Below are 18,514 nucleotides of genomic sequence, written 5' to 3'. Positions count from 1 at the left end.
GGGTCATAAATGGAGATTAGATAAAGGGGCATTCAGAATAGAAAATAGGAGGCACTTTTTTACACAGAGAATTGTGAGGGTCTGGAACCAACTCCCCAGTAATGTTGTTGAAGCTGACACCCTGGGATCCTTCAAGAAGCTGCTTGATGAAATTCTGGGATCAATAAGCTACTAACAACCAAACGAGCAAGATGGGCTGAATGGCCTCCTCTCGTTTGTAAACTTTCTTATGTTCTTATGTTCTAATCCTGTGATGCTGTACAAAAATTAGGGATCCTCAAATTTGTTGCGCATCTTTTTTTTTTTTTTGCAATTGGTACTAAATTAGTACGGAGATGAGAGTGATCCCGACACAGCACCGTATAGCCGGTCGGCAGCTCTGTTCTAATTTCCCAAGTATGCTGCAATTCACCCTAAATGAGCTACATGTTCTGGTTCACAAAAATCCACAGGATTTAACCCGAAAGCAGCAGGTCGAATTTCACAGTCGCCCGAGTCACTAGTTATCCTTGTAGACACACACGTATGCTCATGTTTATGTTAACAAATCGAATTCCAATTAAATAAAATAAAAAAAATAAAAAACACAGTGTAAAGTACTTTTTCAAATTGAACAAATTAATGAGAAATACCTGCCTGCTTATATTAAGCTCATGTGGTTAGTGTCATAATGTAAACTAGTCAATACTGCTGCTACGTGAAAGAGAATTAAAATTCACCCCCCGTCCAGATTCGGAGTCAACTACACTGGAAACGTGCATTCAGTACCGCAGAGGTGTTGAAATTCCGAAGTAATATCAAGTGACTTGACTGACTCCGATCAGCTGTGATGTTGTCAGCGGAGGAGGCGGTTACGTACGGAGCAGGAAGCGATTCGAGTGTGTGAACTGCTAACACCCAGCTGAGACTCTCCGTACCATGGGGCAGCAAAGACACGACACGACACGGAGTCTGACATCTTAGTGTTTACATACTGCTGCCGTCCCTGCAGATACCGTAATTAAGAGGAAATTATGAGGGAGGTGAAGGGTTGCGGCATGCGGTCTGCGGTGGGCTTTTTGTCCCAGAGAAAGATAAACGGGCACCCCCTGATGAAAGAGGAATTTCAGAGGCGAAGGTTGGCAGGCTGCACCAGCCTGTACAAGAAAGATATGCTGGGACATTTTGGATGTGTCAATGCAATAGAGTTTTCCAACAATGGAGGGGAATGGCTGGCGTCCGGTATGGGGGCATTTCCTTCTTTGAATTCTTTGAAGACAATAATATTAATATTTGCTGTAAATGTTAGAATCAGTTACTGTTTGAACGTCATTTATTGTAAATAATATAATGTCGTGCGTAGCTACATTTTTGTGACACAAGTGTAAAAACTGTATGCATTTAGTGGCTGTACAATTATTGAGAGGTGGAATTAGTTCCCCGACTTGTCACTGAATGAATATTCATGTTTTTGAAGCTGATGGCATTACTGTGTGCTGCATGTCGTCAAACTGTTCTCACTGATGGCAACATTTATATTAGGTTACGGGAACTATATTTAAACTAAATTACTTCTTAGCTAATTACACCTGTTAAACTTAAGTTTGCAAGAGATCTGTTTTCGCTTAATTTTCGTGGTTGGCAGATTCAGAGGTTGATAGTAAAAATGTAATCCAATGCCTTGTAAAAGTAGCCAATTTTGGAAGTACAGTATGCAAACTAATGCAAAAAAAACAAACAAAAAAAAACACAAAATAATATATATTTTGTACTTAGAATAAACGTACTTTTTTCAATTTGACAATTGTTTTTTTTTCCTCTTAAAGGCGCATTCTACGCTTAGTTGTAAGATTTGTGAAAAAGTACGTTTATTATCCAGTTATAATGTAATTATTTTTATAACTGAATGTTAAACCGATTCAAAGTTTGTTGTTTCATCTGACTATGATTCTCCTCATATTTCTCTGATTTAAATACTGTGTGTATAAAATTAATCGCTGTTGTGGTCTGCTGCACAACTTCCCTGCCTCTAGAAATCACGTACAGCTTTTTCCTGGACACTTGATTAAATAGAGTCCCAGGCTTCAAAATATTGATTAAGGCCTCACTTAGAGACAGGTTGAATGATCGAACACCTATCTTAAAATGACAGTATAAAGTAGCTAGGCGCTGATAGTCGATAGCCTGTCTCAGAGATCCGAGTATGCTAATCTAATCAATTGGACTGAAAACAATGTGTTTTTTATAGGTGCATTTTTGTCGAATAACAAAGTTGAGATATTTTCCTTCCAAGTCATTGTAATGGCCACTAGTAGCAGATTCTGGTGTGGGGCCCTTCTTTCAAAATCCTGCAGCTGCCAGTCCCCAGTGCAGGCACAATGCATACCGTAATGTTCCTTGTCATGACTAGGAAATCATAAGAACATAAGAAAGTTTACAAACGAGAGGAGGCCATTCAGCCCATCTTGCTCGTTTGGTTGTTAGTAGCTTATTGATCCCAGAATCTCATCAAGCAGCTTCTTGAAGGATCCCAGGGTGTCAGCTTCAACAAAATTACTGGGGAGTTGGTTCCAGACCCTCACAATTCTCTGTGTAAAAAAGTGCCTCCTATTTTCTGTTCTGAATGCCCCTTTATCTAATCTCCATTTATGACCCCTGGTCCTTTTTTCTTTTTTCAAGTCAAAGAAGCCCCCCGGGTTGACATTGTCTATACCTTTTAGGATTTTGAATGTTTGAATCAGATCGCTGCGTAGTCTTCTTTGTTCAAGACTGAATAGATTCAATTCTTTGAACCTGTCTGCATACGACATGCCTTTTAAACCTGGGATAATTCTGGTTGCTCTTCTTTGCACTCTTTCTAGAGCAGCAATATCCTTTTTGTAACGAGGTGACCAGAACTGAACACAATATTCGAGGTGAGGTCTTACTAATGCATTGTAGAGTTTTAACATTACTTCCCTTGAATTAAATTCAACACTTCTCACAATATATCTGCGCATCTTGTTAGCCTTTTTTATAGCTTCCCCACATTGTCTAGATGAAGACATTTCTGAGTCAACATAAACTCCTAGGTCTTTTTCATAGTTCCCTTCTTCAATTTCACTATCTCCCATATGATATTTATAATGCACATTTTTATTGCCCGCATGCAATACTTTACACTTTTCTCTATTAAATGTCATTTGCCATGTGTCTGCACATTTCTGAATGCTGTCTAGATCATTTGAATGACCTTTGCTGCTTCAACAGTGTTTGCCACTCCTACTATTTTTGTGTCGTCTGCAAATTTAACGAGTTTGCTTACTATACCAGAATCTAAATCATTAATGTAGATTAGGAATAGCAGAGGACCTAATACTGATCCCTGTGGTACACCACTGGTTACCTCGCTCCATTTTGAGGTTTCTCCTCTAATCAGTACTTTCTGTTTTCTACCTGTTAACCACTCCCTAATCCATGTGCATGCATTTCCTTGAATCCCTACTGCGTTCAGTTTGAGAATTAATCTTTTATGCGGGACTTTGTCAAAAGCTTTCTGGAAATCTAAGTAGACCATGTCGTATGCTTTGCAGTTATCCATTTTCAATGTTGCATCCTCAAAAAAGTCAAGTAGGTTAGTTAGACATGATCTCCCTTTCCTAAAACCATGCTGGCTGTCTCCCAGGATATTGTTACAATATAGGTAATTTTCCATTTTGGATCTTATAGTTTCCATAAGTTTACATGTAATAGAAGTCAGGCTTACTGGTCTGTAGTTACTTGGTTCGGTTTTGTCTCCTTTTTTGTGGATCGGTATTACGTTTGCTATTTTCCAGTCTGTCGGTACAACCCCTGTGTCAAGAGACTGTTGCATGATCTTGGTTAGCGGTTTGTAAATAACTTCTTTCATTTCTTTGAGTACTATTGGGAGGATCTCATCTGGCCCAGGGGATTTGTTTATTTTAAGAGCTCCTAGTCCCTTTAACACTTCTGCCTGTGTTATGCTAAAGTTATTTAAAATTGGATAGGAACAGGTCGACATGTGGGGCATGTTGTCTGTGTCCTCCTTTGTAAAAACCTGTGAAAAGTAATCATTTAATATATTTGCTATTTTTTTTCTTCATCTATGATTTTGCCATTTGTGTCTCATTTAACCTCCTCTTTGAATGTTCTCTTGCTGTTATAATATTGGTTTTAGCCCCCTTAGCAATATTGATTTCTGTCTCTCTCTTGGCCTTTCTAACTTCCTTTTTGACTTGGGGAAACTGAAGAATACCTCTAATGTATCCAGAAACCTGGACATATACAGTATTCATTCATTTATATTAAACAGCTGTGAGTCTAGCTTTACTAATAGGAGCTGCTCATGCTGCTGTAGGGGGGTGACAATATATAACATGACACTTTTAGCTCCTGGGTTTTAATATATATAATAATATATTTAATTGAAGGCATTTCTGAAACCCAGGACTGGGTGCAGGACACGTGTGAGGTTCAAGCCACTTGTATGTCTAGATGAACCATCATTCATTTTCCAAAAATATAGGAGGGGGTTAAAAAAATAAAACTAAAATCAAAGAATTGCAGAATTGTGTAAGAACCTGTCAACATGTTGGAAACGAAAACAAGTATTTCCACTGGTTACTGCACAAGTTGTTAATTCTATAGATTTGGTTAAGAACAAATATTCAAAGTGTGATCTCCTGAAAAGAGAGGCTTTGATACTGTGCAGAAGGGCTCCAGTGTTAATAAGCAGAGAGGCTTTGATACTGTGCAGAAGGGTTCCAGTGTTAATAGGCAGAGAGGCTTTGATACTGTGCAGAAGGGTTCCAGTGTTAATAAGCAGAGAGGCTTTGATACTGTGCAGAAGGGTTCCAGTGTTAATAAGCAGAGAGGCTTTGATACTGTGCAGAAGGGTTGCAGTGTTAATAAGCAGAGAGGCTTTGGTACTGTGCAGAAGGGTTCCTGTGTTAATAAGCAGAGAGGCTTTAATACTGTGCAGCAGGGTTCCTGTGTTAATAAGCAGAGAGGCTTTGATACTGTGCAGAAGGGTTCTAGTGTTAATAAGCGGTCCCTGTGCAGGGATCAGAGAGCTGCAGTGAAATTAGGAATAGGACTCAAACAGTGAATGAGTTGTGTAGAATATTCTTACTCTGTGAATGGGTTGTGTAGAATATTCTTACTCTGTGAATGGGTTGTGTAGAATATTCTTACTCTGAAAGTGTAATGTGCCTCCGTCCTGCTACTTGTGTCGGTCCCACAAGTAACAGGACCATGTTTGTCCCAAAATCAATGAAAAAAAAAACAATGGGCTGATGTGCGTGTTTGTTTGCTGTCACAGGAGGCGATGATCGGCGGGTGCTGCTGTGGCACATGGAGAAAGCCATCCACTCCCGGGCTAAGCCACTGAAGCTGAAGGGGGAACACCTCTCCAACATCTTTTGCCTGGCCTTCGACAGCACCAACAAGCGTGTCTTCTCTGGAGGTAAACTGGACTGAACCTTTTAACTGATAAAAACCCATGAAACACCCCCGATATAAAACATATGAAATGGGTGCATATCCAGTAAACACTGGAAATAGTTACTCAGTTAGTTGATTTTACCTTTTTCCCCGCAAAAAAAATACAGTATTGGTACTGAGTGGCAGCATACATTTCTGTTGGGGGATTGTAACACGCGTGGAAGATTTAAAACGAGATAAAATTTCTTAGGGCTGGGACGAACACAGGATTTTCATATTCGGATATTTGCTCATAATTTAAATATTCGTTCAGATTTCGTTCGTTTTCAAAAAGTAATAAAAGCCATTATATTGCTCAGAATGCAGGCAGAGACAGCATAGCAGCGGGGGCAGGGTGTGTGGCCCCTGTGTGTGAGCCTTTATTTTACAGCAAGATGTTACAATCTGAAAAATATCCCAGGAGTGAAGGATACGTTGTGCAGGACTTACTTTACCCCAGTGAATTAACTACAACACAAAGGATACCAAATAGCAATTCAAGTTAAATGTTGTTTTGTTTATTCCCGAAACAAAAGAGTACATAAAGTTGATTTTTTACGTATTACTTTTTTTTTCCATTCCTTGCCATTGCCATTTCTTCACAGTAATCAGTGGCCATTGTAGTGTGTTAGGTATACAGTTTATTTAAAAATAAATAAGTCTAGTCGCCCTCCCGGGGACGTCAAAATGTAAGAAATGAGATATATATACAGAATATACCTTATGAGTTCAGCATCATGTAGAGCCAGAATTCCCTTGACAGGAATGAATTCAACTTCCCATTCAGAACGGAATCCAACATTCCAATAACTAATTTATCAAATTAGTTTTACGGTTAAATTTAGTTTATACGTGATCTACCAAACTGACAATATGTTATCAACCTCAATTTATTATATATTCTAATTAACTCAGATATGGGGCAATGATCAAATTCTCTGCATTTATTAGGCAACTCCTTTTGAATGCCACATTTCAACAAACAAAATACATATCTTGCACACTCCAAAACAGAAAGTCATATTCTGTTCCTAGAACAATGTATCCACTAACTTGGTAGCACTAGCTACAGTTAATTTCTCAAGTCATAAAATGTTTTATATTTGTCGATCTATCGATTTTCAACAAATAAGTCAGTCTTCTGGGGTGATGAGAAGACTGCAGTTTCTCCCATCTCTCTCTATCTGAAGTTCCACCGAAAGAAAAGAAGGCGGTTGTCCTTGGGAATTAGGCATTGTATTGCGCCGGCTCTCAGCAAAACAATAGTTCTTTTCAAAGGGAGGCAGCTGTTGATTTCTAATAGTCTTGCAACATTATCTTTGACTTGGATTGGATCGTTGAATTCATGGGTGGTGTTTAAAGTCACGCAACGTGCCTAAACACTGATTGGTTTATCTCTGGGCCACTCCTTGGCCTTGCCCACAGCTCATGATTGATAGTTTGACCGAAGTTCCTTTGTCTTGACAAGGGTGATTGACCGCTCCCCCCCCCCCATCTCCACTTTCTTGAGGGGGGAAGAGACCTGCTTCTCGTCAGTGTCCAGAATTGCCTGTTTGCAGAAACCTCAGTTTGTGATTATGCAAAGGAATGTTTACAACTCAGCTTCATAAAGCTGCATCTGTCTCACTTTGACCAAGAGATGGGAGAAGAGAAAACATTAACTAGCAACTTTCTGAAACAAGTTTAAACGGTGCATATTAATATCCAGCAATAGCCTGATTTGACTCCACTGTCTGCTACACCATAGAGACGTTTTCATAAAGTAATAACATGAGGTTTACTTGTGCCTTTTTGTAGCTGAACAAGCAAATGAAAACTGAAATTTAACTTTAAAACTTCAAATAAAACAAACGTGGAAAAGGCGTTATAAAATGAAAGGGAAAAAACTCACCGTTTTGGTTCTCGTTAATTACATTCCACATAACAAAGTCGCAGCAAAAATATATAATACAGCCTAACTTCACTATAACAAACCCTTCTTATAACAAGCCCTCTTTTTTAACGATCCTAGCAGCAAGAACCGTTTTTTTCAGTGGAAATTAGCCCTATTAGAACGATCACTTTTACGAAATCTACCCGGATAAAATGATCTCGGCAGTGACTGACACTGAACTTTCTCCAGTGTGAATGTGTCATTCTCTCAGTGAAAACAAAGACCTTGGTTGGCTAATTCGAAGATAAGGCTGATTCATAGATAACCTATTGTAGTGCGGATCATGTGTGACGTATGCAACCGTTGCCATCTTCACACAAACTGCAACCATGGCAACAGGCGTCAGGAGGTAACAAGATTGAAACAGTGTGCATTGAGAAAAGCACTAATAATACGAAGCAGTCTATGCTGGATGTCATTCATTATTCTGATACAGCAAATTGCCAAACCCTGTTAGGGCAGCAGTGTGGAGTAGTGGTTAGGGCTCTAGACTCTTGACCGGAGGGTCGTGGGTTCAATCCTAGGTGGGGACACTGCAGCTGTACCCTTGAGCAAGGTACTTTACCTAGATTGCTCCAGTAAAAGCCCAACTGTATAAATTGGTAATTGTAAGTAAAAATAATGTAATTGTATGTAAAAATAATGTGATATCTTGTAACAATTGTAAGTCGCCCTGAATAAGGGCATCTGTTAAGAAATAAATAATAATAGTGAACAACCTGATATAACATTTATCCTGGTCCCAGCGGGGTTTGTTATAATGAAGTTAGACTGTATAAAAAATCTATATAAAAATCACTACACAACATTTCCAGCAAGTTCGGTACTGTTTAAGCGAGGCATTTCAGAATGACGTGCTTGCCTTTTTTCCGTCCCATGAGCTTGTGACTCGCACAAAGCGTTTTTGTCCCAGATGGCTTTCCATAGAGATCACAATGCGTGCGCATGCATACTCTGGTTTGTTTACTTTTTGCTGTCTAAAACTTTTAAATAGAGGCTCAAGAGCTGCTGTGTTGATCCTGTGGTTTTTTTTCATATATTAATCTCTCGAATCACACAGAGCTATTTTCATTTGCCATTTGTGAAACTGTTGCACAACTTCTGTGAGGTGGTAAATAAGTGCAAGGTATTTGTCGTTTCTAGCGAATACGAACATCTGATTTCTTTATCTGAATACATGTCAAAAAATATTTGTTTGAATATTCAGATATTTGTCCCAGCACTGCAATTACTAGAAGCGGAGGATTGTTCTTTTTTTAAAAATGCAATTCTCTGGGGTTCCCGAGTGGCGCATCCAGTAAAGGCGCTCTGCGCGGAGTGCAGGATGTGCCCTATAGCCTGGAGATTGCAAGTTCGAATCCAAGCTATGTCACAGCCGACCGTGACCGGGAGTTCCTAGGGGGCGGCGCACAATTGGCTGAGCGCTGCCCGAGTAGGGAGGGCTTAGGTTGGCAGGGGAATCCACGGCTCACCGCGCATCAGGAGGACGCGTGTTCCAGCGGCCGTTTCCCAGACTTGACCAATATGAGCCCGATATCCACTGGAGGTGTGTCCTTCAGATCCCTATCGGATGCCGCCTAAAGTCAAAATCTTCATGCCTCCCGACCAGATCCTTCGGCGCGCATTTCTGCAGCTCTGCTGCGGAGTATGTATTATTATTTTCTTTATTTAAATTATCCCTGATTGTCAGAATTGTGTAATTGTATTGAGAAAGCATTTGAAATCTCTATATAATTACTCTGTCGTATTTGAAGAGTTCTACCTATTGAGGATTTTGTATCTCTGTTAGTGCTGGGGCAAATATCTGCATATCCGAACGAACATTTTTTCTTTTTTTTTTAACATGGCAAAACAAAAATAAATAAATAAATTACACACATTACACAAATTCGGGCTCTCAAGTGTAATCTCACGATTTTTTTAATGTCAGTTAATCTTGTTTTTTTTAATCTCATATTTAATTGATACAATTACTGCATCAATGTCATTCAAATTTGTTTTATTCCTGATATTATTACTATTACTATTAGAACATAAGAACATAAGAACGTTTACAAACGAGAGGAGGCTATTCGGCCCATCTTGCTCGTTTGGTTGTTAGTAGCTTATTGATCCCAGAATCTCATCAAGCAGCTTCTTGAAGGATCCGAGGGTGCCAGCTTCAACAACATTACTGGGGAGTTGGTTCCAGACCCTCACAATTCTCTGTGTAAAAAAGTGCCTCCTATTTTCTGTTCTAAATGCCCCTTTATCTAATCTTCATTTGTGACTGTTGTGTGAAATTTTATTACTTTAAATTTTAGAAGGAAGTTGATGTGGAGGTAAATAAGACAATTACTACACAGAGTAATTCTGAATAAGGTCCGCTTTATTTCACACCCTTGATACAATAACAGACAAACACACATACAAGAATATATTAATCAGAGATATAATATACTCCTAGAGACGCAACTGAACTAATCCTTACCCTTCCAAGCAGATCGGGAGAGCCCCTCGACCCTGGTAAGAGAAAGCAGCTGTCTCCAAAACTACCGAGCAGGACTGCGCAAATCCTCACGGCTGACTCTCCTCAAACAAAGGTTATATTAATCACAGATCAATACAACCCATGAGACGCAACTGAACTAATTCTTACCCTTGCAAGCAGATTGGGAGAGCCCCTCGACCCTGGTAAGAGAAAGCAGCTGTCTCCAAAAATACCGAGAGGACTGCGCAAATCCCCACGGCTGACTCTCACCAGAGTAGGGGAGGAACCCGTCCTTTATAGCTTACCAAGTTAGGCTTCTGCGTGCGAGAGAGTAATTGGCCAGATCACTTTCTCGAGGCTCGCCCTGTGAATCATTTCTGTAAGCTATCCCTTTCCCATAACATTCTGAGAAACAAGATAAGCAGTACAAAAACAAGTTAGATATGCGGTACAGAAACAAGTTATACAAGCAGTACAGGTTATTACAGGGCAAGGGCACAGATGAACTCGAACGCATTTCTAGAACTTTCTAGAACATTTTTTTTTATTTCAGTGACCCTTGGTCCTTGTTTCTTTTTTCAGGTCGACAAAGTCCCCTGGGTCGACATTGTCTATACCTTTTAGAATTTTGAATGCTTGAATCAGATCACCGCGTAGTCGTCTTTGTTCAAGACTGAATAGAATCAATTCTTTGAGCCTGTCTGCATACAGTCGCTCTTCTTTGCACTCTTTCTAGAGCAGCAATATCCTTTTTGTAACGAGGTGACCAGACCTGAACACAATATTCTAGATGAGGTCTTACTAACGCATTCTTAACTTTTCACAATATATCCGAGCATCTTGTTGGCCTTTTTTATAGCTTCCCCACATTGTCTAGAGGAAGACATTTCTGAGTCAACATAAACGCCTAGGTCCATATATACTGTATATAAATATGTAGTAGCGGGGCCGCTGCTCGCTTTCCGTTGCTTGTCATCTGCTTGCCACTGTCTCTGCTGTGAGTGGGGGGCGTGTCCTGCCGGCACTCCATTGGCGGGTGCGGAGCAAGGGGGTTGTTTTCCTAGAGCTCCCTGATTGTTATCTCAGATCAGCTCTGCATGCTGGTGGGTGTTGCTGTTTACTCTGCTAGATAAGAGATATCTGTTTTGGAAGATACAAGTTATTTATATATACTATAGGGCAGCAGTGTGGAGTAGTGGTTAGGGCTCTGGACTCTTGACCGGAGGGTCGTGGGTTCAGTCCCAGGTGGGGGACACTGCTGCTGTACCCTTTAGCAAGGTACTTTACCTAGATTGCTCCAGTAAAAACCCAACTGTATAAATGGGTAATTGTATGTCAAAATAATGTAATTGTATGTAAAAATAATGTGATATCTTGTAACAATTGTAAGTCGCCCTGGATAGTCTACTAAGAAATAAATTATATATATATATATATATATATATATATATATATATATATATATATATATATGTGTGTATATATATATATGTGTATATGTATATATATATATATATATATATATATATATGTGTATATATATATATATATATATATATATATATAGAAAGCGAATCAATTGGGTTCGTCTCTGTCTGCAGTATGATACAGGTCAGGAATGGCACTCCAACTTGTAAGAGAAATTACTTGTATCGTGGTCAGCATTTTAATTGATCACTGTACAAGTGCAATCCTAGTTTTTGTTAAGTGTTATGTAATAAATAAAACAGTGAGTTAATATTGTTTTTTTTTTCATTGTACAACGCCCCCTTTTCCATATTTATTTTATTTGAAGTGTTTATTCAAGTTAAAAAATGATGTTATTACTTGATGAAAATGTGTATATGACCACTTTGTTTATTGCAAAAACAACAAATGCGTTGTTTACTTTGTTTTTACCTGAAATACACACAAGATTCTTTTATAACTGTAACTACTGTATTGCGTTGTTTGTTTTGTAGTTAATTCACAAGGGTAAAGTATGGCCTTTTTTTACTTCTGGGGTAGTTTTGCATTTCATGACCTTGCTAACGTTTTGAAAATGAACAAATCATGAGTGAATCTAAATCATGAGTGAATATCTGAACATGAGAATTCTGTGTTCATCCCAGCACTAACCTCTTATCATATTTGCAGAGCTGCATTGAAATTGCCTTGTGCTTGCTGAACAAAACCTACAAATAAAGTGGACTAGTGGATTTATTATTTCAACAGTCGGGATTGTACGCTACTACACACAAGAGGCAAACCCAGTGCTCGGTAATGCGGATAATTCGTTTTGTTTAAGGAGGTTTAAGGTTATTTCTTTCTGTTTACTTTCAGGAAATGATGAGCAGGTCATTCTTCATGATGTTGAGAGGTAAGCGAGAGAGGGGTCCTACATGTTGAGAGGTAAGAGAGAGTTGGGTCGTACATGTTGAGAGGTAAGAGAGACTGGGGTCCTACATGTTGAGAGGTAAGAGAGAGTGGGGTTGAGGGGTAAGAGAGACTGGGGTTGAGAGGTAAGAGAGAGTGGGGCCTTACATGTTGAGAGGTAAGAGAGGAGGTAAGAGAGACTGGGGTCCCACATGTTGAGAGGTAAGGGTGACACGAGTGGCACAAACTGATAATTTGATTGTTCGAATCAAGTTCTCCACAGGTGGTGGCTAATTTACCATTCTAAGCAAAACAAGTGAAGAAACAGCTGCTTGGATTCAATCATCACAAATCCAAGCAGATGTTTCTTCACTTATTTCACTTTGAATGGTAAATCAGCCCAATCAGCACCAGATTTCTGTGCAGCTCAATTGGAATAATCGGTTATTGCAGGTCTACAAGCTATATTTGGGCACATGACTCTGTTTAACCACTTCAACACCATGACGTACGCACGTACGTCAAATGAAAACCCACTTACAGTACCATGCCGTACGTCAAGTTTCCCATTCTATTCTGTGAGCGGTTTCTCAGCCTAGCGTTTCAGGTTTCATTCTTTAAGGCAGTGCTAGTACTGTGGAATGTGCAATGAAAGTCGGGGGAGGGTCAGGTGACATTTGTATCCAATTGCGTGTCATGTAGCGATTCCAATCTACCTGTTGGCGTTTAGAAGACTGAGGTATATTGTGGGAAGCCATTAAACTTTTACAAGCATGTGTGTGTGTGTGTGTGTGTATATATATATATATATATATATATATATAGTGTTTTAAATTATTATTTTTTGTTTTATTATTAGCTTTACTTATTTAGTTGTAGTTTTATATAGTTTTTAGCGAAAGCTAAACATGGCAACGTACGTGGAGAGCGACAACAGGAGTGATGAAGATTTCGAAGTTGGTTTGGAGGATTTCGATAACAGCGACAGTAATGTTGACTTATCACTCAGTGATGATGATGAAGAAGATGTGGAGCCAAGAACAGCAGGGGACTGGGTGTTTATTACTGATCCCTACCATGATGCCAGTCCTCCATCATTTGATTTTACACCTGTTTACACAGATGTGCACCCACCGTGGAACTTGAGAGTTTGCGTTCCCCATTGGAGTCCCTTTGTTCCCGAAAAGCTAATCACTTACCTTTGTGACTGTACAATGGCAGTGCTGTGATGAAATACTATCAAAACACAGTACTGGGTACAAGCCAATAAAGCAGGCATCTGCGGCAGCCAGATCCATCACAAAGCCTGTGCAATGTCGCTGTGTACACGCATTTGTGACTATCCCTCCAACACAAGGGAAGCAGAGACCGCAAAAAAGGTGCAGGGTCTGCTCCGAAAATGAAAACAAAAGAAAGGACACAAGAAAAATGTGCAGTGGATGCGAAGGCAACCCCGGATTCTGTTGTATTGAACATTTCAATAAATGGCACACAGCAAGTCGATAATGCCACACATTTTGATGTTTGATTTTTATTTGATAATTACTGTTTACTGATTATTATTGTTATTAGTAGCGTCTTTTTATCTCTATATTGAACATGGGTACACAGGAGCATAAAGGGTTAATGAAAACAGAGTTTAGGTTGTTGTGTTTTATTTAATTATTATTATTATTATTTTCAAAATGTGGTACCTGGGAAGGAGTTTCATTTTTACATGTAGAGTTGAAGTGGTTAATCAGTCACAGTCCGTGTGTCATGGTTGCATATGTCGTCCTGCTCAATTCACTCGGACTCTGATTGCTTCTGCAGGGGCGAGACCTTGAACGTGTTCCTCCACGATGACTCCGTCTATGGCCTGTCCGTCAGCCCCGTCAATGACAACGTGTTCGCCAGCTCCTCGGACGATGGGAGGGTCCTGATCTGGGATACCCGCGAGCCCCCAAACGGAGGTATGGGGCAGGACGGGGTGGGGGTCCGAGCTTGCGCTTCAGTATTTACTCGGTTGGCAGTGACTTGCTCGCTTGATCTGTTTCTAAAAGGATGAGGTTCCAGACTGTGCGGAATCAAGCTCCTGGTTAAAGAGGTGGTAGCTGACAAAATACTTCAATAAAGCCTGTCTGTTATGCACTTCCAATGACTATATACTGTAGGTCTCGAAAGATATTGCACATATTCGAAAGCATGACATCTGGTGATACGCTAAATCAAATAGTTTGTTTACACTTGAACTTCCTAGGTCATTTCACCTAGTAAGGCAAAGCATCTTACTGGTTGGTTACTGACTGGGCAGAAGGAGATGAAGGGGTGGGGACAATTTCACTCTCCAGGGGACTAAGGAAGTGCCAGACTATCTGAAAGCATGGCGTGCAAACAGATTTCTTAAACCTAGTGTCAGGGGTGGATCCAGACTTTCACGAAGGGGGGACGGGTGAAGACTGTCATGAAGGGGGGATACCTGAAGAAACATACCACTAAAGTAAACAATATTTTGACATTTATTGTACAGAATATTCTTTATTTTGCATTGGTTATGCCATGTGTGCGTTCTGTATATAGCTAGCTATATATATCATTATGGATTGGTTTTCCGTCGAAGATGTTTTCTTGTGAATCTTTAACAACCTCATTAACATCAATATCCGTGTGATAATGCATGTTCATTGGAGCAGCCAACAGATCTTCCCCCATCGTAGATCTTAGCACTGTTTTGGTACGTCATACTAAAGCCCGACCTGACCCGACCATCTCCACAAATGTATTCCTAACATATGCTATTGAAACTAAGTACCTTCAGTGTAGAGTATAAAAAATCACTCTCAATTAATCACATCTCATTTACTTCCTTTCCCAGTAATCCAACACTGCATGATTTGAAAGAAGACAACAGGCTTTTTCAAAACCATAAATATCCACAGAAGATGCTCTTGTAAATTTGCATACTCATTTTGGACACACCTATATCTTATCAAACTACTAAATTTTATATATATATACATATATTTATTTTTACTCCATCAGCCTATATACAGTGCCTATAGAAAGTCTACACCCCCTTAAACTTTTTTCACATTTTGTTGTGTCAGTGCCTCAGAGTTTCATGCATATAAGTGATTATTTTTTTCCACTTATCTACACACCATACTCCATACTGTTAAGGGGAGCGTTGATGGACAGCAATCTTCAAGTCATGCCACAAATTTACGATTGAATTTAGGTCGGGGCTCTGATTGGGCCACTCAAGGACATTTACCTTTTTGTTCCTTCCACTCCAGTGTAGCTTTGGCTGTGTGCTTTGGGTCATTGCCATGCTGAAAGGTGAACTTCCGTCCCAGTTTCAGCTTTCTTGCAGATGGCAGAAGGTTTTCCTCAAGGACTTTTCTGTACTTTGCTCCATTCATTTTCCCTTCTATCCTGACAAGTGCCCCAGTCCCTGCCGATGTGAAACATCCCCATAACATGATGCTGCCACCACCATGCTTCACAGTAGGGATGGTGTTCTTTGGGTGATGCGCTGTGTTGGGTTTGCGCCAAACATAACACTGCATTTAGGCCAAAAAGTTCCATTTTAGTTTCGTCAGACCACAAAACTTTTTGTCACATGGCTACAGAATCTTTTTTTGCATACTTCAAAAGGGATTCAAGGTGGGCTTTCTTGAGAAATGGCTTCCTTCTTGCCACCCTACCATACAGGCCAGATTTGTGGAGTGCTTGGGATATTGTTGTCACATGCACACTTTGACCAGTCTTGGCCATAAAAGCCTGTAGCTCTTGCAAAGTTGCCATTGGCCTCTTGGTAGCCTCTCTGATCAGTCTCCTTCTTGCTCGGTCATCCAGTTTGGAGGAACAGCCTGATCTATGCAGGGTCTTGGTAGCGCCATACACCTTCCACTTCTTAATAATCGTCTTGACCGTGCTCCAAGGGATATTCAAGGCCTTTCATATTTTTTTATACCCATCCCCTGATCTGTGCCTTTCAATAACTTTGTCCTGGAGTTCTTTGCTTTGAAATGCACTACCCAGCAGAGGGAACCTACAGGAACTGCTGAATTTATCCTGAAATCATGTGAATCACTACAATTTAACACAGGTGGAGGCTACTTAACTTGGTGTGTGATTTTGAAGGCGATTGGTTACACCTGAGCTAATTTAGGATTGCTATTACAAAGGGGGTGGACACTTATCCAACCAAGCTATTTCAGTTTTTGTTTTTAATTAATTTTCTACAAATTTCTAGAATATTTTTTTCACTTGGAATTTGTGGGGTAGGATGTGTAGATAAAAGGAAAAAAAAAACTTTTAATGCATTTTAATTCTAGGCTATAAGGCAAAAAAGGTGAAAATTTGGAAAGGGGGTGTAGACTTTCTATAGGCACTGTACAGATGCACCCACTTTATATCTTGTTTGCCGAGCAGGTATAATTCGTGATATAAAGCGGGTCATGATATAAACCGGGTTTTCAGGTTTGCCTATGACAGCACATTACGAGTGTGAGAAAACTAACGGTGAATTAAAGAGCAGTGTTTTAATACTTTACATTTTGTTGTTCTTTACATTTAAACAAATGCATATAGTTTAGGACAAAACAAATATGTTTTGTATCATTAACTGGAACAAAACAGTTTGTGTCATATAAAAAAGGCATGAATTGTCGACTGATGAGAGCTATCAATTAGGCATTGCTCTTGTTTTTTGGGGGTTTTTTTGTGTGCGTTTGTGTAAGACTGACTGTTAAAATTTGGTGACGTTGGTGTTTTGCAACTGAACTGTCCCATTAAGAACGCCCACCCAACATTTGTTGACAAGCTGCAGAAAATGTCAGTTTATCAGCCGAGATGATTATTGGTTGTTAGTTGCGTTGGAAATTAATTATATCCTATGGTTACTTAGTAAAGCCTGACCACCCAGCATTTGAAAGGCTCACAAAACGAATTAGTGGATTTGTGAGATTATATTGGAGGTAATTTCTCAAAGAACCTATGGGGTGCATGGCGAGTGGTTTTTCAAAAGTGAGTTTTAGGAAGCACTTGCACAAAGAGGAAGAAAAAAAATGCTCACTTAAAATTAAAAACGCCATAATCCACTCACTGATAACACTAACCTAAGCTCACCCGAGCCTAAACCATAATATACAAACTACACCTGACCCGCCCCGAACCCGACACTTAAATTGTCGGGTCCCGTCGTACTCGGGTCGTGTAGCAAGGCTCTTCGTCGAAGCACAGAAAAATAGCGTTCTGCTTCAGCACTGGTAACTGGGATTATACAAGTGATCTGCTGCAGCTTGTACAAGTTCACAAATAATTCTTTATCACATTGTCTAGGATGCGAGCAAACTGCTTGACATTTGGTGTGACGTATCAACATTTCTGATCCACCTGTCTCCACATTTCTAGCTCTATAGTGAGACTCTCTTATCGTTGCATGTCATTGTCATTGGGAACCACACCTCTAATGACTCCTCACATAGAACTGAGAAATACATTTTTTTTTTCTTCTATTATGTTGAAGCACCGTGTATTGTGTCGTCGTTCAAGGGAAATTATTAAGAATAACTCAACCATCAATCCGAGCTATATTTTAGCAGAACTTGTGTTAGACATGACAAGCGCTGAATTACATTTAAATGGACATTCTGCACTAGATTTACGATTGCGTATTCAAGATGTAAATTGCTTACTAGGTGTAATAAAAGTACAGTGCACGTAATGAACTGGAATGAAGCCTACCTTTTTGAAACAAAAGCCAGCATCGCCCCTTGTCTTCTGCAGTCCATGCTGCAGTCTGTCTGGCTCTTTTTATGGCTGGGACCGGGGCAGCGGTAGCGGGAAGTCTTTGCGGAGAGATGCTGACACGGAAATAGAATTTAAAAATCACCACTAGATGTCATGATTGCAGTCATTGAAATAACCCTGTTCATATTCATTTGAATTTAGTGCTATAAAAAGTCAGTCCAGTAACTTTGTTTTATACAAAAGTTTTCTTTTTTTAACGAAAGGGGGGGTCCGGAGCCCCAGCCCCCCCCCCCCCCCCCCCCCGGATCTGCCCATGAGTGTAGTACCATGTATCGTATTTACAATGAAAATACATATAGATTTCTTTCAAAGCTACGCATTTGAGACCTGTAGTATATAATGAATGGAAGTGCATGGCATGTAACATTATTGGGATTATTTTGTTAGATCCAATCATTTCTCCAGCCAGTGCTAATATCAATTAATACCTGTACTGTAGTTATTTCATTGAATGCCTATGATGAAGACTTTCAACTCCATCGTTATATGCATTATATGTG

General features: G+C 39.8%; 1 protein-coding gene across 1 annotated transcript in view; it reads left to right on the top strand.

Moving 5' to 3' along the window:
• The first annotated feature begins 768 nt into the window (after nucleotides 1-768).
• LOC117428473 (DDB1- and CUL4-associated factor 5-like) overlaps nucleotides 769-18,514 on the top strand; it is a 49,360-nt gene continuing 31,614 nt past the window's right edge. The window contains exons 1-4 of the mRNA XM_058991233.1: nucleotides 769-1,221; nucleotides 5,300-5,443; nucleotides 12,186-12,222; nucleotides 14,031-14,170. Of these exons, the coding sequence (XP_058847216.1) occupies nucleotides 1,014-1,221; nucleotides 5,300-5,443; nucleotides 12,186-12,222; nucleotides 14,031-14,170 (529 nt within the window). The 5' untranslated portion in view covers nucleotides 769-1,013. The remainder of the gene's footprint in view (nucleotides 1,222-5,299; nucleotides 5,444-12,185; nucleotides 12,223-14,030; nucleotides 14,171-18,514) is intronic.

This window comes from Acipenser ruthenus, chromosome 18 (assembly GCF_902713425.1).
Source record: "Acipenser ruthenus chromosome 18, fAciRut3.2 maternal haplotype, whole genome shotgun sequence".
NCBI classification, from domain to species: Eukaryota; Metazoa; Chordata; class Actinopteri; order Acipenseriformes; family Acipenseridae; genus Acipenser; species Acipenser ruthenus.
This window is presented reverse-complemented; position numbering and strand designations above follow the sequence as displayed.